The sequence below is a fragment of the Brachionichthys hirsutus genome, chromosome 18, assembly GCF_040956055.1.
Source record: "Brachionichthys hirsutus isolate HB-005 chromosome 18, CSIRO-AGI_Bhir_v1, whole genome shotgun sequence".
In the NCBI taxonomy this organism is placed as follows: domain Eukaryota; kingdom Metazoa; phylum Chordata; class Actinopteri; order Lophiiformes; family Brachionichthyidae; genus Brachionichthys; species Brachionichthys hirsutus.
Window position 1 is genome coordinate 4,860,168 of NC_090914.1, and position 23,273 is coordinate 4,883,440.

At 39.5% G+C, this 23,273-nt stretch overlaps 1 protein-coding gene across 1 annotated transcript; it reads right to left on the minus strand.

The window, feature by feature from the left end:
- Nucleotides 1-1,684: 1,684 nt before the first annotated feature.
- Nucleotides 1,685-23,273, minus strand: fsip1 (fibrous sheath interacting protein 1). The gene is given in 10 exon segments (XM_068752069.1): nucleotides 1,685-1,792; nucleotides 10,744-10,896; nucleotides 19,646-19,807; nucleotides 21,068-21,187; nucleotides 21,408-21,547; nucleotides 22,238-22,285; nucleotides 22,382-22,469; nucleotides 22,578-22,750; nucleotides 22,831-22,888; nucleotides 23,112-23,273. Coding segments are annotated over 10 exon segments (1,212 nt in total).

A 23,273-nucleotide genomic window follows, 5' to 3' on the forward strand; every position in this document is an offset into this window, starting at 1 on the left:
TAAACAGCACATCCACACAAACGTGAATACACATTACACAGACATTTACTCACACCTTTAATGACACAGTCCATGTGAAAGGAAGACCTTAGGAATTTTGCAATTTTGAAGAAGTTCATCTAAGTCATTCTGGAATCTTACCCATGAAGAAAATGAATTTAAATTCCACAGTAAAACAGAACAACAAACAAAATTCCTATATTTTAGTTTGCAGCTCACTTACCTACTTACTGCATTAAGACCCTGTGTCAGGATATCAAAGGCAAACAGAACTCGGGCTGCTAATGGAGATCTTTTACAGGGCCGGAAAGAGCTGTAATCTAAGACACCAGACAACCCAGACAGCCTCTGTCATAGGTTTCTTTACATTAGAAGTGACCTCATTTTTACCACACTGAGCTCAGAGTTTCCATTAGCCCATATATGTAGTGTATTGTGTTCTCCCGAGTGAAAATACAATCTCAATTGCAGATGGTATTTCTAAAATGGACGTAAAACGCTACGCATCCTCTATATTTATCCATGACATTTTTTTACAGATGTTATGAATTAGTTAAAAAATAAACTACATATATATAAATCTACACTGTCAGCACAATCAGTGGTCACATGTTCTTAGACATTAGTATAGATTCCTGTCCATCGCAGCAGGTTTCACCAATAACAGGCCTCTTCGTGAAGATTGACCTTAGAGGCTCGCCCGGTCAATACCTTGCGAGTCTAAAGGAATGTGAAGTGATTTGTGCCATTTGAATGGCGTCACTAAGTGCGGCTGATGTGCAAAGTGAGACAAACAGGCCCGAAGGTGTCCAGGCCGGGACCTCTGAGATGAAGTCAGCCAGGTGAAGACAAGATAACATACACCCTGCAAGTAGGAGCTAATGTGAATTGTGCTGATAGCTCCACAAATCTCCAACACAATCAAGAAAAAAATTAAAAGATGCTTTAGAGTCTTTTGGCAGTGGAATAATTATAGCAGCTCCAATTTCAGAAGATCCTACCAGTTTGACCTACTCTGAAGCGGATCGCCTATCGAGACAGGAATGACAGGAATGCAGGGAGCTAAAGAGGATCTGACAAGATGACGCCTGCGGAACCCATATCACGCTTCCGGCCATATTAACAGCCCACACATTAGTAACAGAGACAAACCATATTTAATTAGAGTGCTTAAAGCTGATATAAATGATGCTCGGACTTCACTCCACAGATGCATGTCCAGTCGCGTCTGGCCCAGTTATTTGATTTAATGGCAGCAATTTTCTGTTCACATCTACAATACGTAGGTCAACAAAACCTGTGGTCCTGCCACTTTGTCTCCTCAAGGAGTGTTATAAACATATGAATCAAAAACGGGGAGAAGTCCAGCTGCACATGCAGGCCTTTTAGGACAACAATGAATTCACTCACAAGGCCCATCAAGCAACAGTGAGAACTGCCATTGTTCCAAAACTGGCATATTGTGAAACACCATCAAAATCATTGAATGCAGATGTTACATCTAAATCAAAATGCTTTGGAAAGTATGTACTTCGCCTTCTGTGTTCTATCACTCAAAATATATTATTTTAAACAGGGGTATAACCATATTTGGTGATAAAATATGTTTACTATCAGTAACTTTAATGTCTTAAAACCTCCTCGAATCGTTTGGTAGCAGGTGTTCAGTTTGATCAGAGTCTTTTCAGGGTAATGTGCCATTTGTATGAAGTTCTTGAGTCCAGCTTTCCATCAGCTCACATTCATCCAGCAGACCAAGTAACTGCTCCTCGGTGAGGTTGGGTGACTCACTCTGTGGAAAGACACAAAAGTAATCAATCTCTGGTTTAAGATGCATCTCGGATTAAAGCCTGGTTAAATCAAGAACACAACTGACACTTTTCCTAGAACCTCTGGCAGTCTAAAGGACATGCATCTATTATTACAGAGGTGATGACAGAATATTCAACTTTTAGATATCTCGCTGACATCCTCCCCAAAATGTGTTCTCCTTACTACCAAAATATACTGGGCTCAAAACTCAGTTCCTCACTAATCCAGAAAATATGTTTTTTGAATGACCTGTGATAACAGTGGCAATTCGTAATAGCACACGCCATTGCTGCAGTCATCCCCTGTGCCTATTTGGAAGCTGTCTAGGAAATAAAGAAAAACAATTCCAGGTGGATACAACGATTGTTCTTGTGCCGATAAGTCAGACTCCTCTCAGACGGCCTTCTGTGAGGCCATGAATGGATGCCAACCCTCTCTAAGTAGATTAGAAGGAATCAGAATCTAAATAAATGCCAATATTGATTCCTGGGCACCTTGTGCTATCTGGCAATTGGAACACCAATTCCTAGTTACAAATTATTCTGTTAAATAAACCCTTAATTCCGTTGACATAATAAGGTGAGACGTGATTTATTCACCCATTCATAAGTTCTCATAAACGGCTGCCACCTCTTGGTGTGAGAAAGCTGAATTTTGTTTAGACAGCTGCATTTCTAAATTCTCTTTGTTCCAAGAGTATAATCTCACTGGCTTTCTGACAGAATGACATACATTTCTTGGCTGAATTGTAATAGCTGTCATAATTCCCTCAGCATATTGTGCTCGTGTTAGAAGCTACCGTCCCATACAGGACTCAGTGTCCCTCACACTAACAGACATATCTTCTATTGTTCTGTCCCTGCTCCTGGTGGGAGTCACAAGTGGTTCCGTTGGCCACTTGGGGCCACAGATTGAGTGGTAAACCAACACTGGCAGATCATCGTCAGCGATGGGATTTTATTTATCTGGCAGATGTGAAGAAACAGTGTGATTCATTCAGTCAAGTTTGAGTCTAGCTGAGGAATGTAGGTCATTTTAGCTCTGTTTCTTCACCAACTCCAGATGGAAATATATGGCTCCTTATATGCAGATTTCACTTACTAATTGCTAACTTTGTGCACTGGGGTACACCAGTTAGCTTTGGAGCTGCCACAATAAGTCAAGTAATCAATTATTGGATTGAAAAACAATCAGTTGTTGGCTGTTTTCAGAACTGAAGAACCATTTGTGCAATTTTATAAACAAAATTACTTAAAATTGAAAATAATAAGCAGATTAGTCATAAAGGAAAATAACTGTCAGTGGCAGATCCGGTTCGCCCAGATTGGTACAATACTAGAAGAAGTTTGGGTTTTGTACAAACCAATCAATAAGAACCATTAATAATTTAACTTCAAAGGCGGGGGGGGAAGGGAATCAGAGAACTTGTACGCTTCCCTTTTATTGCCGAAACTAGTTGAATTACCTACAGAGGAAAACGCTCATCGGTACTGGCAAAGCAGGCACAGGGCTTTGATTGAGAGCAGCGGACTTTCAGGACAATCACCGCCCATGGCACGCTGCTTTCAAGAGACTTTATTAGAAAGGTCAGCTAGATTTATGTGAATTTTGACTGAAATTCCCTCTGCTCTCTGTGGTCTTTTGGGTGGACAGGCTGTTAAACTAAACTACCTAGTTGTTTTATGGCGGGGTCATATTTTTTCACAGCAACTTTATTTACACCCTCACTAAGACTCTTTTTTTTCTTTTCTCAGATTTAGAGGCTTAATCTAAAACTTTTCATTAATTCCACGACATTGTTCACTCAACTGTGATGAAGTGTTCGCCACAGACACTCCGGACTTGTAGAAACTGGAATCAGTTTCTGTTCGACAACCTCAGTAGGTATCAGACGGACAAAGTAATCAAATATTTGGGAATTGTTCCCATCTTTAGAAAAGCCCAACATCCTGGCCTGTCTGTTGATGTCTGTTACTGCTTTGTCTTTGTTTTCTCAATGTTGTGTCACATGTGGTTTATTATTGGTTGTTGTCTGTTATGTGTAATGATGTTGTTGATGTTCAGTCAGTGAAGAAAGATTTCCCTACGGGGACCAATAAAATCTATCTCTCTATCTATCTATCTATCTATCTATCAAGCTGTTGCACTTTACAGGCGGAAACTGTGTTCCAAGCCGAAAGAGCGCAGGATACCGGCAGAACGAGGGAAGGAGGATTGCATTTGGATCATTAATGCCTGGCTTCTCAAACCTAGTAAAAGTTTATGGACTTTTTTTCCCAGATGTTGCGATCTTAATGTGAAAAATGATTTCTTTGTGTAAGCCAGTGTCGTATGAGGACAAACAAATAACATAGATTTTTTTTTTTTTTTAGATTTTTCTTCATATTAGAACTACAAAATCCAAGCCTTTATTAGATTTGAGCATCAGAAACAATCCAATGAGCACTACAGCATTACCTATTCCGATCGCTCTGTCCTAATCCAGAGAGCACATGCAATTGGTTTCCCCTATTCCACACATTATGCTGAGTCAGCCAAAACAAAATCGCATTCCTGCATCTCATCTCGCCTGACTAACAGAAAGGAATACTGTCCATCGATCATCTCTATTCCTATTTGGACCAGACCACCCGCTGAGTCTCACCAGGACCAGATGATAATATATAGTACCCGCTCCAGTCTATTTTCAAAGTCCTTGAGGTTTTAACGACACCCTTGAGGTCATACTAGGTTAGTCCACATTACTCATTTACCTGAGTCACTTGATCTTAACCTTTAAATGGAGAGGGAACAGAGCCCATGTGTATGGTCTGGGTTTATTTTGAGCATGCATCTCTTATGCATAAATTAAAGAAGTCTTTGTACGTGCTCATCCAAGGCTTCCAAGTTTATTCTAAAGATATATAGTTTTAATGGGTGTAACTGACGACCTGCTTACACCCCCATTTTCAAGCATTTGTTTGGAACAGTAACCACACACTGAATTTGCAAAAGCAGAAGTGATCCATTACTGCAACTTGATATGCACGACAAAAAACATACAGGCTTGTCCATGTCGAATAGTCGAATGGGGCAATAAAAAAGAACCCCTCTGGCTAGAATATTAATGGCCAGAGCCATCCATCCTGATATGAGAAATATAAGTTAGACTCGCCTACAGAGCAGAGAGGAGGGAGAAACATTATTTACTGCTGAAAAAAAAAAAGCTGCAACCCTTTAAAAGTGAATGACCTGAACCATCATTTATTCTAGGAAGGTCAAAGGTATCTGTGAGCGATTGATATGTGCTGAACTTTCTCCTCCACACAACCACATAGAGAAATGTTAAAACCATTTCAGCACTTAAAAGTCCAGGTCTTCCCAGCAGACATTGAATTCATTTCAGGAAATAGAGTAAAAGCTCAAATGCATACCATGACTGATAGCAACAACAACGGTGGGTAGGAGTTGGAAGCGTTTAAACGTCCATTAACAAAACGGATGACTGAGAGGAAGAGACGAACACTTTTGACAGAACTGGGCAACCTTCGTTCTTTAAGCTGCCGTTAGTTGCTTTTGTGCATGAACCCACTGAGCACGCAGCAAGAGAAAATGTGAGTGCATAAATTAAAACATTTCTCAGCCAAAGGATTTTGTGTAAATGTGAAGCTACTTTTGCTGTTTTTCCTCGACATCCATCCTCTGGCAAACATGAGAAATGCAAACGGGACAGAAAGAATGTACGAGGCTGAGAACTACTGAAAATGTATTGCCGCATATTCAAACAAATTAATTTCACATAATTAAAAGTTTTAACAAAACAACAACATGGAATTAATTTCCACAGACTGTCCTGTCCACTACTTTGTTCTGGAACATGGGATTTTTTTCTGGTTAGCCACTGAGGGCAGAAAGGAGGCGTGGTGGTTGGAACCGTCTCCTCAGCTAGACGCCTCTGGTTTTGAATCAAATTGGGCCTTCATCCGTTTGAGTGATCTCCTCATGTCTATGATGGTTCCCTTCGGATGCTGCAGCTTCCTCCCACAATCCACAAACATGCAATATGGTGGAACTGGTGACAGCAACAACATATAAAATATACCTAAAATAAATATCAATATATTTCATATAGCCACTTGAGTGGTGGTAGTAGATTCTTCAAAACAAACAACTATTCTCCCATGTGGTAGTAGATTAGAAAGTAGATTCAGCAATCCCTTTTTTGCAGTGTGTTCTAATGACAAATTGAAATTGAGTGAAATTATCATTATAGCATTAGATTAGAATATCGTGCTTTGAGGACACTGTGTTCAGTTCTTCGTGACCTCTCTTGCCTTTTGTTTCTGAAGTTCATCAACACATGGCTGCATATAATCCTCAAATATGTCTTACTCACTGACTGTCTGCTGCCCTGCTGTTCAGAGTTGTTTAGAACGTTTTAATTAACTTGAGTGTTATGAGTTATAATGAACTAAGCCCATTATTATATAATTATTATTTCATCAGCACAAGATCTCACACATCGTAAGAACAGCTTTCGTCTTTGGCACATCAGTTCCCTATCAAGATTCGCACGGTTCACGACTGACTCACCGACAATGTCGGCTTCATTCTGCTCCCTGTATTTTTGCTCCCATCATCTGGTATCCAGTCGCATGCAGTAGTCTAATTGCATTTGTCTTAGTCTGACCTATTGCCACTCAAAGCCATACGCAGAACAAGTAAGTGTGAGGGGAAATATCTGCCACCCCCCTGTTAAGAAAGGCTTTGCAACGTGCTCAGTGTGATGTACTGTACAATGTAATGGACAATGGTGACGGTGAGTTCAATAAGTACAGCTCCATTGGGTTCAGCATAATCTTTGTGACAAGACGGCACAGAACAAGTTTACCACAATCATGGGCTGCTCAGCTTTCAAGTTCACTTACTTTACTTACATACTGCAGTTTTTTTTGGCCACAGACCCAGTGGCCACTAATTTGGCAAGAATTCAGATCTATACACTCCCACTGAGCTGCTGGATTGATGTTCTGTGCTCATTTTGTGCTGCTGCACACAGATGACAGCACTGATTAATTTATTTAAAAAAAAAAAAAAATGTCAAATATGGATAGCCTAGAAACATTATCTCCTGAGATCATCATTAAGGTGAGTTTGATGTAATGACCCCTGGCTTTGTGGTACAATCCATCATTTCCTGAGCACATAACACATCATGAGCCTCTTTGCGCAACCATTCATGGTGTGTTCAGGTTGTTGCGACAAAGAGATGCTCAGAAATAACTTTCATTTTCAGATGATTTTACAGTTTTAGTAATATAATATGTATTACTCATATTACTAATATATTTAGTAATATGAGATCATGCTACTCCCAAATTTTGCAAAGCGTCAGATGTCTTCATTTGCTAATGGCTGAAAGATACAAAAAGTGATCAAATCATTTTTGTATCTTGCTTTTTGCTCATGTCAAAGATTTGGAGATATAGTGAGATCTCAGCTAGCCAACCATCCAAAGCAAGCTTGATTGTTTATTCCATGCCACATTGGATTGTCTTTTCCAGATCACCTCTGGTTTGGTCAAAATAAGTCATCAATTCACTGAGTAAGATGAAAAAATACTCCAGACCTAGGCATAATTTTCAGCCACAATCTTCAACTGCTTCACCTCCATCCTGTCTCTGCTTGCCGTTTACCCTCTGCAGCCTGACTCCCCAGAGGCATACTCCTTGTCAGAACCAGTGCAGCTCATCTCATCACGTTTTACCCTGATTTCTGGTCATACCTCACGTTGCCCCTTCAAGCTCCATCAAGCTGTGATGTGGTACAGCTCTAAGTGGACAACTTGTGCATGCTCTCAAATATCAGCCATGGTGAACACGTGGAGATAAATTCAAACACAAATTGTTTTATTGACATGGAAAGAGATTTACAACTGACTGCACACATTACGTACACATTAATTTATAAAAGAGAAACATCTCTGGTCAAGAGTAGGAGCACCTTTTTACTCTATGCCAGTCATTGGAAGCAGTGGCACAGGAAAAGAGAGACTGCAGATTTTGCCAAACCATCTCTCTTTCAGGAGATTCTAAAGTATCAAACGAGAACAGACAGCATGATAAGCCAAAGGCAAAGAGCCAGTAGCATTGATAGTATTGAAATCAGGAAGTGAAATCAGGCTGAGAGCAAGAGAATCCGTATTCTCCATGGCTCCTCTTTACCGGCAATTCTGATGGTGGAAAAAGAGAAACTGCACAGTTGGCTCAACCATATGAAGGTACCATTTGCCTGGCATATTACTTAAAAAAATAAAAGCATATCCCTATGATTAGCAGCCTTCTCAAGACATTCCCTACTTCCCTTCTGACACGTGTTGGAATTTCCTTTTCCAGTTAATCTGGGAATGTGTCAAATAATATTGCAGAAACAACTAGAAACAGCCTTTGAAAATCCCAGATTTAGCTCAACCAGTTCAAAATGAATGCCTTGTTGTTGCTTCTCTCTGAAATTCTTTAACAGAGTTTCATGCACCGTTGATAGAGAACAATGGCAGAGACAACAGCAATTTGTTTTGAAGAGGAAGAGTCGAGATCTTTCTGCAAAGGCAAATATTATTAAAGGTGAAAAATGGCAAAGGTGAGAGGAAAAATTCTTTGGCACCAAAACAAATTTCATTGGAATGAAGGATTGTTTGTACTGAGAGGAAGGAGAAGCGGGAGATGACCCCATAAATTACAGCTCTCAGATCTGAATCCAACACAACAATAGTTTTGTTTTAGTAAATCAATGCAAAAGGGTAAATCAGTTCAATCTCAGTGCAAACCTTTTTGTTTTTAAACGGACTTATAGCAGAGTGTAGAGAATCCACAACGCATGACACCAATTTAAAAATGTTCCACATTTATGTGCTAAACTCCAGCAGCAGGCCAGACCAAACGCAGACCGCACTTCTAACCATGTCAGTGGAAAACATTTCAGCAAGCCACTCTTATTTTAAATGTATTCTGAGATAAATTGTCAATCAACATCTTCCGTGAGCTTCCTTCTCTAAAATATGTGATTCATTTTCTAATTCTTCATTGACTAAGTGCCCGTTAATTCTTAAAAATGTTTGACAGATGGAAGATAAAAAGATCTGGACCACAGTATCACAGATTGTAAACACATTTTAGGGCTGGATTTCAAAATCATTCCAAGTGAATGATATCATCTGATAAGGCAACATTAGTGCTGAACTCTTTATGAAACTGAGCAGTGCATGCTAAAGGGGAAATTTGGGTCAAGATAATAAACCTGCTACAATGAAGTATTTTACATGTGAAACAAATAAAAAGATCTACAATTATGTAACACTTAAAAATAAAATTGAAACCACTCTCTTGTGTTAAGTATATAGCAAAGGCAAGACAGTCATCAAACGTAAAAACTTCTAATGGGGATAAATACTGTATAAAGGTGCACGATATAACAAGCATACTAGTAGCTTTAATGTAGCAGCTGATTCAATATATAATGTGTTAAAATCTAAAAAAAAAAGTATTTAAATATTTGAGAACTGCAGTCCTTGCCCCACCAAAATGACATGCATGGATGCTTTTTGTTTTAAAGAAAGTTTGCAAAACATTTTTGCGTAAAGATAAATTGATATTTACACAAACAAAACACTATAACATAACGGAGATGTTGGTAAATGTATAAGTATTTTTACAGTTGGGACAGCCAGGCAGCTGATTCACTTTGCTACCATTTGAGTTACGGATGCAATACAAACTAACTTTATGACTGTACTGAAGCTGCGTCAAAGAGTTTGAGAATGTCCTCCCAGACAAATTCCATACAAATAAATCTTTTCTAACCACAAAAAAAGTTTGGAGGCACAAAGACTCTATGCAGTCAGTGTGGTGTTTACATTGCAGTCACGCAGTGGGTTCAGTTGTCTTGTCACGGTGTATAAAATGCAGTGAAACTCAGCTAAATGCAGAGACCAATAGAAGAGACTCATGGATTTTGATGTTTCATGATCACAAATAGAGAACTTATTCCTCAAATGGAGCTTGGTTTATTTAGGGTTTTTTTTTTAATGGGAAGAAATGGTTTAGTTTACAGAGCAGGATGTCTTGTTTGGTTTAAGTGTGTGTCTGCTAATAACATTTGTGTTACTTCACTGATTTTGAGCATTTTTCATTTGAATTGGGCATCATGTGGTTCATCGGCATGGGAACTGTTCTGCTGGTAAAGTTTTGAACATTTGAATTTGCATCGCATTATATAGCCGTGACGTGGAGAGGCAAACGGGTACTGGGTAAAGTTGCCCATTCAAACCACAGCAAAGCCAAAACATTAACTTTACTTAATTTTCTCTCCTTCCACACAACATGTAGTCATGAATGTCAAAGGAAGCAGAAATCAGCACAGTTCTCCTTTGTATGGCAACATTCTTGTGTTGTGCCTTTAGTTACGGGATTTGGGAAAAGAGTGACACTTCTGGGGGTTGTAACTCTGCAGAAGCTCCTAAAATTAGACAGAGCTCAATGGTTTCTAAGGAACGCTGTGGAGAGTCAACAGCGAATCTCTGCAAAGAATGTTCGAGAGTAATGAAAGACTGGAAGAGAAGAGGCCATGCTGGAATAAACAAGATACTTTACTCAGATCAAACACATTGGGAAAGCAAAGCAGAGAAAGGTACTTGAGTCCTTATTGATAGCAGTAGTGAATGTACATTAAACACAAAACTGAAACCTTTAATGTGAACGTGTCAGTAATGCAAGGAGAAGTAAAATATATGGGCCTGCTGAGGCATGAATGTATATGAGAATGATTCATCATACACATGCTATGGATGACCTGATGTGTGTTATTAAGCACAACACGAACAAGTACTTAAGTGCGTGTGAATCTGAGTACGTTCTTCAATGTGTGTGTGAACAGCATTATGTACTTTGAACTCACATTCATCTCTTGGCTTTGGCTCAGAATCTCCAGCTGCTGTTGGATCTCCTTGAGTCGCTGCTCCATTCCCCTCCTTGTCTTTATATATTGAAGGACCTTCTCTCCTGGCTGCTGGCTCCCGTCACACATCCAGCCAACCGCCGAGGCTTGGTCCTGACACACAACAGACACAACCGGTTCTCAAAAGAAGCAAACAACTATTCTCCCATGTGGATGTGCATTCACAGCTTTAGTTGCAAATGAAACCTTTCATTCAACCTTTCGTACTACTGGTTTATGTTTTCCATTCCTCTATCTGTGATGTAAACTGTGGCGCTGGACATTCTTTTCTGCCTTTCGCACGCAGCAAGTGAAGTCATGTATTCACGATGAGACCATGCAAACCCCCCATACGTCAGCTACCGCTATGTCCATATATCACATATTCATGGAATACATGTGCACTTGGTTATGTCACTGAACTACATCCTACAGTCAAGGCAAATTTGTAAGTGGGTCAGGAGAACGAGGAGGAGTCATGCCCAGAGGACTGATCCACAGCCAGCTGATAAATGAGATGTATCTTTCTTAATAAAGAAGTTAAAGGCAGGATGGGCAGTAGTTCCGACTAGTAATAAATCTGGAACCAACTCCGATGACGCAGAATAGCTTTGCTACGATGACGCAATGGCTGAGTGCATTGCATGATGGACAATGCGTGCCGACAAGCGACCAAAGGATGGACCAGAATCTTGATATCCTTCATCGCCCCGCCCACAATGTATGCCTTCATGAGCAAGGGTGGGAGTAAGCTAAATGCACACTGCTGTACAGACTAACCAGCCCAGCCAGTGGCAGTCATATTGTCACCTATAAAAAATGCACAAGTATAATCTACAGTTAGTTCGAGAAAAACTGATGGGCCTGCAAGGAATTTGCCAACCACATGGTTCGTTTTCACTACCAGTCCAGCACCCTGTGGTCGGTCTGTACACCATGAAGACTAATGATGTTTAAAATCATCAAATAATGTTAAAATTGATGTGTATTTTGTAAAATGTCAGCATCCTAATGGGGACTTTCATACAGAAAAATAAGGGGTTATAGCAGACAGTGAGATGCAGCAGAAACCCTGAGCTAAAACACAAAGTTACTAAAATTATTATGACATATTTATGATAGGATGTAATCTTAGTTAAACCCACCATGAATAAGGCGGGGAGGAAAAAGAGTTCTCTCAAGCGGAGCCAAGAAGAACAAAGAATGCCCGACTCGACCAGATAATAGCACGTACTGCATTATATAGTTTTTGGACAGTTGACTCATAACACTGACCTTTTATTTTAATGTTTGAATTTGGCAAAAAACAAGAATATTCAGCTTTTAAGTATAGCCTCCCCAATCTGTGCCCTCCTTCGTAGAAAATAATGACAGCTTTTTGAAGTCTCTACTGATGACTCATCACCAGAGCTTCGCAGTTAAGTTTCCATCGAGGCTACACAAGCCTGAACCACAGTGGACTCTCACTCATGCACCAGAGTGAGAAATATAGCATTATGCCCAGGGAAATAAAGTGCAGCTTTACGAACATCATCACACCACTAAATGCACGTTTCTAAAAATGCCCAAATCTTTGAGAGAAACTGTTTGTTTAATATGGAAAACTGAGTCCACATTCTTTTTAAGAACTGTAAACTTTAAAATCGTCTGCTGGATTTAGCAATGATAAAGCTATCACTGAACAAAGACAGAAATTGGCTTGTATTTCACATAATTAACGGAATTATTCCTGGTTAAATATACACTAAATGAATTCTGGTGAATGTTCAGCAACACTCAGTCTTTCTGTAAAAAACGTTCTGATTTGACCAAAATTACAGCAAAAATAAATACGCTGAAAATCACACATAATCTGTCCCAGATTTTCACTGTTTCTCTGCCCTATATTAGTTTAGTTGACAAAACTTGATCAAATTTCGTGTTGATCCATCTTATATATTTTATTCAAAACCATGTTGGGTAAAAAGATTTTGTGATCACACTAAGTTTATCATCAATCTATCCAACATATTTTAAGATATTCATGACCTCAATCGTCTCGCCTACAGCAGCTTTTTCCGCCTTGCGAGTCACAGGTGTTGCTGGAGCCTATCCCTGCTGACTATGGGCGAGAGGTGGGCTACACCCCAGACGATCAATAATCAATAAGAATAACAAATTCATTTTTATGCATTGGCAAGGATAAACAGTAGAGTAGCCTTTTTGTCAACGCAAGTGTAGCAATGCTTCATTCCTTGGAGAAGACGAAGACAATTGTATTTCTTCAACTTAATGGACTCCAGAAGTACTATTACTATTGCTAATACATCATGGCATTTTGCTTCATCTACTGGATTGTGCGGCAGCTTTAATTCAATATAAGGTTAGAAGGAGTGATTTGAAGAAAGAAAAACAAGGGTTCAGCTTATCTGTACATCAGCAACATGCTGGTAATTGGCTAACCTCAGAGTAGCCATCAAGGATCTCAAATAACCACATCACCTTTCTGGGTCACAAGACTACTGCGATGCGGTAAAGCTGTTTCTTATGAGCATGAAAAACAAGTCCAACATCATCAGCTTTAAAGAGGAAAAGCATGGCAGCCTATTGATGATTATGTCGGCTGCCAAGTGTACATTAAATGTAAAAAAGTTATTCAAAACATCAAAAGTTGAACCATGCCTGTAATGACAATGGCTGAGAAGCTGTCCTGAGTTAACCCAGAGATTGAGATATTGCTTTCCCACATATGACAGACTGATTCGCCTATGGCCATAAGCAAAACCATCATTTGTGGATTACTGACGTGACTTTCGCAAAAGCATGAATTTCGGGCCCATTGAGAAGTTATTGATCAATTTTAAGATTTCAATTAGAAGTAATACATTCCATCCTGAGGTTGTCATGGTAATTTAGTGCGAAACAGCTGCAGCAGTCCATGGTTGATCTGCTGTTTTGTGACAAAACAGGGTTTATTTCCTGTTTGTCATTCAATATAGCTCTTGGATGGTCGCACTTAGCAGTACGGAGTGTTCTGTATTACAATGTGCATGTTAAGAGGAACTGATGCGACCTCTCAGTCGCATCAGTTGTGTTAGACAGTAGAGGGAACCATTGACATTGGTAGCCTAGAGCTTCGTCACTGCTCCAATATGGTGTGCATCTGTGGTGTGATTTGCCAAATAAAGCAGCTGGATCCTGTCATGCCGATGGTATTTGCAGATATATATGCTAATCAGCAACAGGAAAAATCGCCAGGCTGTCCACATGCATACATCTTCTCTTGCATACAGTATGCAGGGTATACCAGGTCATCGGTTCCTTTTGGTTTCTTCTCGCATTAGCTGTTTTGGAGGATGGCCTGAAGCCAGACCAAAGCAGACTTTGTTTGCACAGTCAAAAAAGGCTGAACAGGAGCAGCAATCTGTGAGGCAGCAAATCCAAGAAAACTTCAACAGTTGAAACATAAACGCTACTGCAAACTTTCAACAAACAACTAAGTTCCTCATACCTTTTTGGATTTCGCAAAATTCAAACAATAAGCCACATGTTACCAGAAAAAAGGAGGCAACTGGGCTTTTTTTTGCAAAACACTCGTTATATAAATGCTGGGTAATAAGAATTAGCAATAGTTTGTCCGAGCAAGCAGTAGCCACATAACAGCTCAATGGTATTGAGACCTTCATCATAGTAGGGTTGTGTGTCTATCACAGCAAGTCATGCGTCATTAAAAAGATAAACAGGCTAAACCTAAATCATCACGTTCTTGTACACCAGGTAACCTGATGCCTGATGACTGTTGAATAATGTGTGTACTGTATAATGTGCTGAAAGTCTACTACTGAGTGGAAAATATACACCCCGAAATTCAGGCTACATCTTTTTAAACACATTTCAAAGAAAGAGTGCTGTTATGATGAAAGGGAGCCAGCTGTCCTGACTCACCCAGAGATGGCTGGTGTTGTGCAAAACAGCATGCTCCCCTTTTTCCCTCTATGTGTGTCTCCGTTTCTCTCACTCTCTCTCCCCAATTCCGACACATAGTAGGAGCTCCGGCTGTGCCACGTGGAGCAAGGCTACCTGCCAAGGCCTGTCCAAATGCCTTGCCACGAGCATTCCCTGTGAGCGCTCTGAAGGAAGCAATTCAGAAGCTATGGCTGAGTCTCCCTTGCATTAATCTATCTGTCGTTTTATCTCTTTTTCTCACTCACAGAATCTCTCTGATTTTAAATTTGCTGCAATGATTGCAGGCAGTAATAAAGATTGGTGATTGCTAACATTCCTTAAGTATTACAGGAATAATTTATTGGTCATCTGGAGTGTGTACTAAAGGTGGTCTGGAGTAGTCCTTGTTGAGCAGATCAAAAACTCTCAGTGCCTCGTGCAATCAGATAGCATTAGCATTTATAGTTTTGTACATTTTGTTTTTGTCTGCTCCTGCTCTGTCTCTCTATCACTTCCCTATCCATCTCCTTGTTTTTGACTCTCCTCCCACCTGTCATTCTCTCTCGCTCTCTGCCTTTCTCGCTCTCTCGCTCTCTCTCTCAACCCAGCCGGTTAGACAGATGGCCAACCACGATGAGCCTTAGCTTCTGTCCAAGGTTTCTGCCCGTTAAAGGGAAGTTTTTCCTTGCCTCCGTTGCCAAAGTGCTTGCTCTTGTGGGTCAAGATGGGTTCTGTCTTTCCCTGCAAATCCTGTAAAGTGCCTTGAGATAACTTTATGTTGTGACGCTATATAAATAAAATTGAATTGAATTGAATTTAACTGAATAAGTCTGTTTATTGTGACATTGGGTTTAAATATCTTCAGCACTGCTCTGTTCGAGGGATCCAATCATCATCTCAAGATGAATCAAAGGTCTGTCTGTTTACAGTTTTCACAGTTTGAGATGTGAAAGGAATTTGTGATCCCTCCAAAGCATTGTAAATACTTAATAGTCTGTGACTTTTACTGTTGTAAAAGAAAGACTCAGAGGATTAACTCCATCCTGTCTCACTTTATTGATATAAGGTAATTGTAATGTTTGCCAAATAATGACATGGATAAAACAAAATGTGAACAAACCCTTAAGAAGCTTCCAAATATCTTTTTGCACTTTTTGTCACCCGCAGTCACATGCTGTGTTTTCTCAGAAACAATATCTGACCACAATTTCAGCTGCCTAAAATCTTGATGCTTTTTTCGACATGACAATATATTTAATAATGAGTTTAACACTGAAAAAATTTAAGGAGATCAACAAATATTTTAAGTTTATTGTTCGATGGCTTTGTGACCTCTAAAGAGTATCGTAATGAGCAGAGCAGTCAAAAGTTAGATCTCAACCATGGCAGGGAAAACTCTCTCTCAACCACTTAACATAAAGTTCTGCTGCTGTGGGTAACACCAGTGGGAGAGGCATTTATAAGAAGACAATAAAATATGTCTCCCATGAATTATAGGCCGGGGAAGGGTGTGGCCTCTATTCTTTTAGCTAAATTGACTTTGGGAATAATCAAATCTGACATCTCAATTCTCACCGTGCAACTAACAACAGATGATCCTGCAGAGCATCTGAGAAAAGTGCGTGCAAAAATTATGTCAGACATTTTCTACCAGCATCCTATTTTAATTTTAAGAAAGCACATCTATTCAATTCAGCTAAAGATCCATCAGTAATAAAGAAAGAATAATTAAATAGGCATATGTTGTTATTATTATGATTATTATGTATCTCAGCAGGGACAAGAATATTGTATTCTGGAGAGGACAGCTCCTTCCTTAGCACAGAGGAAAATCTTTCATTTTCTGCTGTCTTTACTCTCCAGGAGAAAATTTTGATTTGTTTATTCATGTATATATATATATATACAGTATAGAAATTGCTCTTTTATTTCAACATATATTTTAGAATAGGGATATGTTTAAACTTAGCCAGTATCCTCACTCTCTATAATGAACTTCAATACATAAAACCAATGCTTTTCCACAGCTGTTTAATTATAAGACTTCACCAAATAAGATACATTTACACGCTATCGGCCGACCACAGTGTTTTGGTCAGAAGGACCTTCTTTACCAAAAGCTCTGCTCTCTCACTTAACATCTGCAGTAGTTAAATCATGGCCACTCATCAGCAACCACACAAAGTGACTAAGTGACCTCATGGTCTTACATCATAATATAGCAAACCAATTCATGACAAAAACACAGCTGCAGTTACCATGTAAATACAAAAGGAGCTGAAGCATTGGGGCCTCATTCATAAAATGGACTAGGATGAATTTTAATTGTATGTTGGACATAAGATGAACTCCATGTAAAAACTTTTTATATATAAAAAAAAAAACATACTCTTTCTGTTCAGTATACTGCAACCATTCACTATATGTGGCTTGCGTTTAAATCTCAAATGAAATGGCCTTGTTCATTTTCTGGACATAGCAATCCTCTATCAGTAGCTCAGTAGTTATGTTCTCATGGGGGGTGGGGGTAACTCTCCTATGATACGCCTGCTGATGTGAGGCTTTGCTGACTCTACCCACCCTCAATGATTTGGGGGGAAGGATGCTACTCTGGGGACTGCACAGGAGTGCAAGAGCTGCATTGGGAAAGGAGAGGTCCAAGTTCTGATGACACAGCTCAAGCCCCGATTGATCTTTCTTTAATTAGAGCTCACTGCAGAGGAGTGAATAACTCCCGCTGTCGTGACAATATGACAGGTGATCCATCTGTGTTCATCAGAGAACAAGAGGAATTTGGAATTTGAATTTAATATGATGCAGAAACCGTGTTGTCGTTTTGCTGGACGAGGGATGAGATGCTCTTGTTTATGCAGTTGAGTAACTTCATATTTACTTTTATGATCAGCTTACGTATTTATGAGCACTGATGATGATGAATGATTGGCTTTGAAAGAGATTGATAGTTTGTGCCTTCTCTTTAAAACACAACCTGCAGTTCTGGTAAAAAAAGCAGCTACTTTTAAGCCACGCAGGTGTTCCTTTCAACCGCATTATATTTGTATTATATATTATATTATTATACACTGTGTGAGAAATGTAAATGCAGTGCATTTTAATTGTATTTGTCTTGTTAGCTATCTGAGTCATCTGCTACTGGTTAGTTAAGGGAAAACATATTTTGTGTAATTGTTTACCGGTAATTCATATTTTATCTTTTGGAAAAGGAAGGTATGCATTAGCTGTTTCTGCAGTAATGGAGAGCAGACGATGGACAGACGATGTGGAATTTGTCTTTCCCAAGACGTCTTTTAACCAGGCAAGATAATTAAAAGGCTGGGAAGGGAGGGGGAAATAGGTTGCACAAAGTCGCACATTCAGCTGCCTCGTAATGTCACCGTTTTGTACTAGTGCAGACTCCAGCCTTCATCCTATGCCTATAAGGAAAGCATGGGCACTGATGACAATGTTATATTCGCAATAAAATACCACTTCTGTCATGACAAGCAATTTAAGGATTAGTTCTTGAATTGTGTTAATTTTAAGAAGCAATAAATCAAATCTTCCTACAAAACAAATCATCAAAGTTCACCTATAGCTCTTGTAGTAATCAAATGAACAAAAAGACTATTGAAATATCAGAAAACAGTGAAAGACATCCATCACAATTTCTCACAGCCAAAGGTGACAGCTGTCAACAAAAATGCATTGGACAACTTACAGCCAGTAACCAAAAGATATTTGGTATACTGTCCCAGAGCACAGTGAAAACCAGCAAATATTCCCATTTGAGGGGCTGGAACCAATTAGTGCTGATTGAATGCTACACCCCACGCCAGATTGATGACACTTACATAATTCTCAACATATAATGGGATGCAGAGGATGCGCATCATAAATGACCTCAGAAATGATAAGCATCTTTTACTGCTGTCTCCTTTTAATGATTAGAAAATTGGTGTTAATATTCTGGACATCGTGACATGTGCTGTTTCAGCGCTGGAATCCAAGCATTGCCATTTCACTTGTCCTTGCATTCGGTGATGGTAGAAATAAGGACCATGGGCTTGCAAATGCAATTTGTTTTTATTTTTAAAAATCACAGTTTTCAACTGACTAGTTGTACAAATGATGGGAATGCTTTTTGCACCTGTGACGTTCTCGTCTGTCAGATGTGGTGGTGATGAAATAAATCAAATTTATTGCACAGTATTCAAAATCTGCTTGGTACTTTATTTGTAATAGATGGAAATCGTGAAAAAAGGGATAAAGACAAGAGAAGAAATCTCGGATCTGTCTCTTTATCTGGATCCAGTGCGTCACAAAAATCCGTCAATTAGGGTTTGTGTAACCATGCAAGCATTCTAGACAAACAAACAACCAAGCAAAAATAGAAACAGATCAATTAGTCTAATCATTAGAGGAAATAAAACATCTAAAATAACAAACAAATAATTTGGATTCATGAAAATGATGAAAGTCAACCATGAGATAAATATTGTAAATGCCAAAATGTATCAAGTATACCATTGCTCATGTGGAAATAGCATAGTCCTTTTAACTATAAAAGCATAATAGTTTTACATAAAGTTTACAAGCAGAAAATCATGCTCAAAGGGCTTTAACTTGTGGGTGTTTTATGGAAGCACGGTGGAAAAGTGAATGGAAAAATGGTGCAAACCTTAGTTCCAAATAAGACCATTTTTAAACACTGCAACTTTCCCCAACGTAAGAATAAAAGAACGTAAGAGGTGAAACTCCTCCTTCAAGGCTGCTAAAAAAAGATTTTACAAGATGTTGCCGTTCATGCCTCGCTGAGAAGATTTTCAAATCAGATTTAATGGCCGTGTCTCTGACCTGGGAAGTGTCTGGAAAAGGTAATGGTGCTTTACATAAACCCAATCCTGTGATAATATATACATCAACATCGTTGCATGAATACCTGATACAAACTGAGGTTCCTGTATGAGCTTTGCACCAAGAGAAATTCCTCCAGAGGAAGGAGAGGCCGAATTTTGGAGTCAATGTTGATCAGCTGCTCCAGGTCAGAGGGCTCCGGGGTGTAACCGTGGCCCGGCAGGACCGACACAGCCCACACGTCCTCCTGAAATACAGACCACAGGGTTTGAGCCTGGTTCATATGTAGCAACCGAAATATGGGACTTATAATCTTATGGTTGCTAAATTAGCATTTGGGGGAACTGTATCAATAATCTCATGAAAAATAATAAATGGGCACAAAAGTAGCTGCAGCTACTAATTTATGTGCCTTTGGGGATTCTGCCGAGAACCTAGTCGTCACCAAATAAAAAACACATCACTGCCAAACTACTGGGAACATAAATAATGTGCTTTTCTCTATTATGGTCATCCATGACAGCATGTCTCGCAATAACAGGAAGTCTTCCTCTCGCCAACTAAAAAGAAAACAATGGAATTGTACTCCCCTTGGTTTGGTGTCTCCCACCACAATTATTGTAGCATCATTCTAGAAATCACGGTAAACATCATAAGTAGAGCAGAAATACTTTTAAAATATCTCTTGGAGGATTGTTCAAGGGATGCAGAGCTGTTGGGGTCAAGCTAAATGGAACCGTATGTGAAAGGTAAACATGTTGCCTCTCGCTTCCCAGCAAGCCTGGTCCCATCGCTCTTCCGACTGGCCTCACAGCTGCCAAAAGGGTGATTAAAACAAATGAAAGCTGGACGTAAAAATGTCTGAAGTTAGGACTTTGGGTAGATAGTGAAATAGTTTACTGATCCAGGCAAAACTCAGACAAACCTCTTAACCCTAATACCAATCAGTACACTCTCACTGAGCAACTGAGGCTTGAAGTAGAACTAGAATAGAATAGAAAGCCTTTATTGTCATGGCATAGGAGCTACACAATGAGATTAGGAGTGCTCCTCCGTCTGGTGTACTACTTCCATTACTGTACATGGAAGAGCCTTGTCATGAAAGCGTGCAATAATAAAGTAGTTTGGGAAAAAATAAAATAAAATACAACTACATATTTGAATCTGTGTATATAGTGTTAAATACGGTTTAATTTAATGTCATTATATTGTTTAAATAGCCAAATAATAGCTTCGATACAAATTCAAATTTATATGATCACAAAAAATACGAGATTGTGTTTAGTGGCTGTTGCTCAGCACTTGAAACACCATAATGATTACCGGTAGGCGTAATTGCCACATTGTGTTCTAAATGTACTAAATGTACGATTAGAATATTGGTAGCAGAAGCGGTGAGTGTGTTCATCTGCAGGAAGACATCTGGACATGAGGGTGGAAGCATTCAGGGACTTCAGGATGAGATCCTAGAGCATGTGTTGTGTGTTAGGGCTCCATGTCAGCCTACCTCACTGTCTGCGCCTCTGGCAGCGGCTTCTTCCTCTTTATCGACGTCTTGAAGGAGCTCCTCCAGGCGTCCTTGCTCTGCTTGCGTAAAAAGCACTTGGCCCCCCTCGCTGCTTAATAACTATTGCATTACAACACAATTGGACAAAGGAGAATGAACATCATTAATAGCAGAACATTTCTACTCTTTTCTTTGATGCGCGAGTACACTTAGCATTGGCCTTTCTCTGGGACTAGAGAAAATGATTTAAGTGATTGGAAAAAGAAACAGCAAGTGACTTGCTCCAAGTCACGTGATATGCCCCAGCGCTGCATTCGCCCCAATGTGAACTTTGACATACCTCAATATTTCTCTTGACAAAGTCCTTCTGTTTTTTCTTGCCTTTGGAAGCTCCACGCTGGCTGCCTTCCAGCTGCTCTTCCCCTGTCTCTTTATTGCCGACTTCAAATGATTCTGTCAAGCTGACTGGACTCTTTTGATCTGTCGATCAAGACACATTTTACTAAAAGATTAATACTGAAATAACAAAGCTCTAATTACGAGAGACAAAAAAAATAAAAATATTAAACTCAAAGAATTTCTATTGGAATATTTATTGTATTATCGGATCCATATGATTTAAGATTTTCCTCAAGTCATCCTCCTAAAACAAGCTGAAATGTAAAAACGTTCTTGAAAAAAAAGAAGAAATTTGCTACTACTGCAAGGCAGCATAGTAGGTGGAGAGACGACGCTCTGATCAGATTGTAAGAAGTTCGAGTCTTGATAAAGAAAATCAGCCAGAATGAATTCCTCACAGCTCCTGGGCTACTGCTCAGGGAAAAAAGAGAATCTAACGGGATCAGAATCATAAAAAGCCAATCAAGCTCGATCAGGATATTCCTCCGGAGTCTCTTAAATTGGATGAACTGTAAGGCATTCACCTGTGGCAATCTGCTGTGGTATCTAAATTAGTGCAGTACTTCACAGACACGTCTGCACCAGCCTACCATGAAGTGAACAGACACCTTTAAGCAGGCTCATGGCGCCACCAAGTGTGCAATCTATGCACTTACCTGATCTACCTGAGAGCATCGAGCAATGACTGAAAAGGTGCACTTACAGAATCTATTGTCATGTTCATGCAATTTTACCAAACTTTGCTCCGTGTTTGGTCTCCTTGGTACTTACAGTCAGGAATTTCAGTTTCAAACACAGGCATGAAGTCATCCTCCTCTTCTCCTGCTTTAAGATGAAACCTATATTTAAGATGTCGCCCAGAGATTGTGTGTACTAAACTTAAAACGCTGCTGCTGATCTACATACTTTAACCACACCTACCAGTGGGTGCTTCCAAGGCCAGAAACAACCTTGTGTTCAAAGCTTCATGTGGACATTCAGAGCGGCCTTCTGGCTTATTCAGCTGCAGAAGATCATACACATTATCGCATCATAGCACATGTTGTGTAAATGAATGTAAACCTGGAGTGGAAACGTAAGTACCGGTAGATTAAAAATAAAGACTGCGTACCTGGAGCTCTTGCCACAGTTTTGCTTGAAGTTCCTTCCTTTGACGTCTAATTTCTTTCTCTTTGAAGATCTTCTCAGACAGTAATTCATCAAGTCGCCTCATTTCCTCAATGGCTCTCTGCAATTTTAAATCTTCTTTCTCATCATAAGTCTCTTCATCATCTTGACACTGATCTAAAAAATACACATGTGTTATATACTTAATGAAAACTGGATCATTTTTTAAATATGCCTGGATTGTGCATAACACTTACCTTTGTCCGTATTTCTGGCGGAGGAGTTCATGCTACCTTCTTCGGAGCTTCTCTGCATCTAATCAATCAAAATTAATTCATATAGATTTAGATAGATTGAAAATTAATTGATATAGATTTATTTGGCCCTTTACAACAAACATGTTCCACAGTCTGGGTGGAAATTCACATAATTCTCTGTCATCCCAATTTTTATATTCCGATGTCACGATCAAAAACATGCACATTAAAATGGATAATTAATGAATACTAAACATTGTCATTTTATCATTTTTACTTACCCTAAGATCTGCAACATCGTCCGGCAAAACGACAAGAGAAAACGGTGGCGTCGGACAACTTCTGTCACTGAAAGGCAACGACATACTGGAAACACGACTGGCTTTCTGCTCTGTCGACGCAGGTCGGGAAATGTCTTCTAAACTACCCCTGATAATTTCCAT